Source organism: Lepidothrix coronata, unplaced genomic scaffold, assembly GCF_001604755.1.
Source record: "Lepidothrix coronata isolate B3197 unplaced genomic scaffold, Lepidothrix_coronata-1.0 Scaffold12, whole genome shotgun sequence".
NCBI lineage: Eukaryota > Metazoa > Chordata > Aves > Passeriformes > Pipridae > Lepidothrix > Lepidothrix coronata.
In genome coordinates this window covers 10,265,844-10,269,637 of record NW_016690192.1, presented here as the reverse complement: position 1 = coordinate 10,269,637, position 3,794 = coordinate 10,265,844, and the positions used below count along the sequence as shown (strand labels likewise).

Here is a 3,794-nt window from a genome sequence, read left to right as displayed (position 1 = left end):
GTAGGAAATGAAATCGCCTTTTTTTTTTTTTTAAATTTAATATCTGTTGGCCTTTCCTTCTCTTATTCTTTTCTTTTTCTTTCTTTTTTTTTTTTTTTTAAATTTAATATCTGTTGGCCTTTCCTTCTCTTATTCTTTTCTTTTTCTTTCTTTTTTTTTTTTTTTTCAAATTTAACTTCCCTGTTTTTAGGAAAATAGCCCAAGCAGTGGGATCGCATGGGAAATCAGGCTGTATTTATTTTTAATGCAAATGCGCATAAATGATTCTCCGGCTTTCTAAGAACCGGCTGCTCTGCTGCACTTACTGCCTTCAGCCTTTTCATTTTTACTTATTCGATCTAAAATAAAATTAAGATTAAATATTTCACTTCCCCAGCAATCAATAACAAATAAACGAAAAAACCAACTTTTAATTAAAAATAAAATAATAACAACTCGGCCCGCTGTGGGCAGAGGGAGGTTGAAGGGCTTTGTGCGTTTGGCAAAACCCTCACGTTTCCCCTGCGCCGGGATAGAAGGTTTATTTTTCCGTCTTTAATTTTTTTTTTTTTAATTAGGGATTTCATACTGATGGGGAAGCCCCCGCCGTGCGGGGTTCGGAAATGAAAATAGCGATGTGTGCGTGGGAAGGGGAAGGGAGGAAAAGAGTAAGGAAAGGCGAGCAGGGAGAGGAGATATTTTCCCTTCGGCGTCGGCAGAGCTGCACTCCCCGCAGGCAGCCGGTGCAGCCGAAAGGCAACAGGACACATTTGCCTTATTTTGCCGAATTAAGCTATTTTCGCCAGGCTCAGAGCAACGAGGTGCCCGCAAGTGCCGCTCGTTTTGCTCTTCAGCATTAGCATACGAGTGCCCAAACCAGATGTACAGTCTGGTCTGGCCATTTTTGTGTGCACCAACCTCCCCAGTGGGTCAATTAGGGAGATTATTGTTCTTCCTGCGGGGAAGATCAAGGAGCGCCACAAACCCGGGCCCGAATGGAGCAGGATTGACAGATCGATTTCCCGGCGTTTCGGGCCGGGGGGAGAGGGCGAGAAAATAACGAAAGCCCTGTAGTTGGCAAGCGGAGAGTGGAAATCCTGCCGTTCCCTGGACAGGCTCGCTGCCGCCCCCCGCCATACTTGACCGTTCCCCCCGTGCCCCGGAGGAGCCCCCGGGGAGGGGGCGGCGGGGCCCGGTAACCGCGGCGGGGCGGGGCGGGGCGAGGGCCGAGCCGGTGTCCCGCCGGCCCTCACCGCGCTTCGGCTCGCTCGCAGGGACAAAGGAGGAAGGCGATCGGGAGATCAGCAGCAGCCGGGACAGCCCGCCGGTGCGCGCCAAGAAGCCTCGGAAGGCACGGACCGCCTTCTCCGACCACCAGCTCAACCAGTTGGAGCGCAGCTTCGAGCGTCAGAAGTACCTGAGCGTGCAGGACCGCATGGACTTGGCCGCCGCGCTCAACCTCACCGACACGCAGGTCAAAACCTGGTACCAGAACCGGAGGTAAGACAGGCCCAGGCGGGGCGACGGCCCAGGGTCTCCCTGGAGAGCCGGGGGGCGGGCAGGCGCTGCTGGGTTCCTGCCCGCGGTAGCCCAGGGTGGTGCGGGGTGCTCCCGACGGCTGCCCCGCGCCCTTCCTGGCGGCAGGCTGGGGGGTCCAGCCCCTGTCACCGCTGCCGTAATTTTCTGTCTCATTACATACGGTCGCAGCCACCCTAATTCTGTCGCAAACCATTAGTGTCAGCACGCTGCGATCTGACTGCGTACCACGGTTATTAATTTGGCCGTAGTCACCACATGCATGTGTCGTGGGGTGCGGGGCTGGGACGGGGAACCGGGCACAGCCGGGAGAATCGCACCGTGTGCGGGCCCACGGGGCCAGTGCGCCCTGTCGGTGCCCCGGTGGTGCGGGGCCGCGCAGGGGAGGGGGCTCGCCGCCTGCGGACTCCCGCGAAACCGGGTTAGGTGCCCCATCGTGGCGCCCGCCCTGCAGCCGCCTCTTGCTCCTCCTGGCAGGACGAAGTGGAAGCGGCAGACGGCGGTGGGCCTGGAGCTGCTGGCCGAGGCCGGGAACTACTCAGCACTGCAGCGGATGTTCCCCTCGCCTTATTTCTATCACCCCAGCCTGCTGGGCAGCATGGACAGTACGACGGCGGCCGCGGCGGCCGCAGCCATGTACAGCAGCATGTACCGGACTCCCCCCGCGCCGCACCCCCAGCTCCAGCGGCCACTGGTGCCGCGGGTGCTGATCCACGGGCTGGGGCCCGGCGGGCAGCCGGCCCTCAACCCCCTGGCCAACCCCATGCCCGGCACCCCGCACCCTCGGTGAAACGGCACCGCGGTCCCCGCAACGAGCCCTTCCCCTCCCCGTCCCCAAACAAGCCCCAGCACCGCAGAGGAGGAAGCGAGGGGAAGCCGAGGGGCAGGAGCTTCTGCAGGCAGCCACCGGCCGCCGAGGGAGGCGATCAGTCAGAGCAGGGACTCTTGAACCGTGAACCCAGAGCCAAGCCCGTAAGTGAAACGACCACACGCGGGGGAAGGCGGGCAGAGCCGCGGGGCGACCCGCCGACCTCGGCTCCTGCGAGGCAGGACTTGGAGCTCGGAGAGAGAGAGGGACGGAGGGGGTGGAGGAGGAGAGGGAGAGGGAGCCCGAACCCGCCGGAGAGACAAATGGCTGCGGAGGACGGAGGGAATGAGAGCGCCTCGACCCCCGCCCGGCGGAGAAGACCGGGGAAACGGAGAACTTTGCACTGATTTTTCTCATTACCTTTTTTTTTTTTCTTATTGCAAAGTGGCATGCTCCCTAATGCGAACAGAATTGTACAGACCGAGTGCTGAGTGCTATATCATATTTATTATATGTCGTCCAAAAAAAAGGAGAAAAAATTTCACTTCTATACATTAGTTTAAAATGAACGAACATGGTTCTTCCCTATCCCTTTTCATGTCTTTTTGGATTCAGTAAAATAAATGCTTAGATGATAAAATATAGATTTTTTTTTTTTTGTGACTGAAAAATTACAGGGGAAAGCAAAACAAAAAAGAAATAAACTTTATCTTTTTTTAACAAACGTGAAAATTCAAGGTAGCTAATTTCTCCGTGACAAGAACTCAAGAAATTCAGAGTAGAAAAGGCAGATGCCACTTTTTTATTTTCAATATTATATTGAACACATTTTGAGTTTTAGGCTTGTTGTTTCTTAACTGGCGCTGTTTTTCCCTATCTGTATTTTAAAGGAAAATCAAATCCCCCCCTCAGGTGTCGTGCTCCTCGCTGTTATTTTAAGCACCTGGGCAGGGCGGCGGCGGGTAGAGGCTCTGGCCCTTGGGGGCGGGCGCAACGGGACCGTGCAGGACCTGGGGATGTGGCCCCGGCCCGGCAGCTGTCTCCGCAGGGAGATGGGACAGGCAGTGAGCGCCGGCGGTCGGGGTGAGTAACGAGGGGAAACAGGCAGGGAGGGCAGAGGGGTCCCGGTGGACACGGAGCTCCCGAGCCCCGCTGGCCTTTGAACTTTATTGCTGTGCGTGACCGTCTCACCCGCCTTTTCCCCTGGCAGGCATCTTTCCTGCCGAGCGCTTCCCTTCCCCATGCCGGCCGCTGGGTCCCGCGGGGGCAGAGGGGTAGCAGGTTGGGACTGGGGGCTGTGACCCTCCACTGGGCTCCGGGGACGGCTGTGTCCCCAGCCTTTGGAGGTGAACACCCCCCTGTGAAATTAGGAAGTTATACAGCAATTACCCATAAAACATTCATAAAGTCCCGTATTATCCTCTCCTCTGAGGGTTTGGCGCTTTTTTTTCTCCTCTCTATTTTTGCTCGT

General features: G+C 56.3%; 1 protein-coding gene across 1 annotated transcript in view; it reads left to right on the top strand.

Annotated features, from left to right (window-relative positions):
* The window catches only part of BARHL2 (BarH like homeobox 2), a 9,768-nt gene extending 6,546 nt beyond the window's left edge, over positions 1–3,222 (top strand). Inside the window, exons 3-4 of the mRNA XM_017805307.1 lie at positions 1,254–1,479; positions 1,993–3,222. Coding sequence (XP_017660796.1) covers positions 1,254–1,479; positions 1,993–2,305 — 539 coding nt within the window. The 3' untranslated portion in view covers positions 2,306–3,222. The remainder of the gene's footprint in view (positions 1–1,253; positions 1,480–1,992) is intronic.
* The last annotated feature ends 572 nt before the right edge of the window (positions 3,223–3,794 follow it).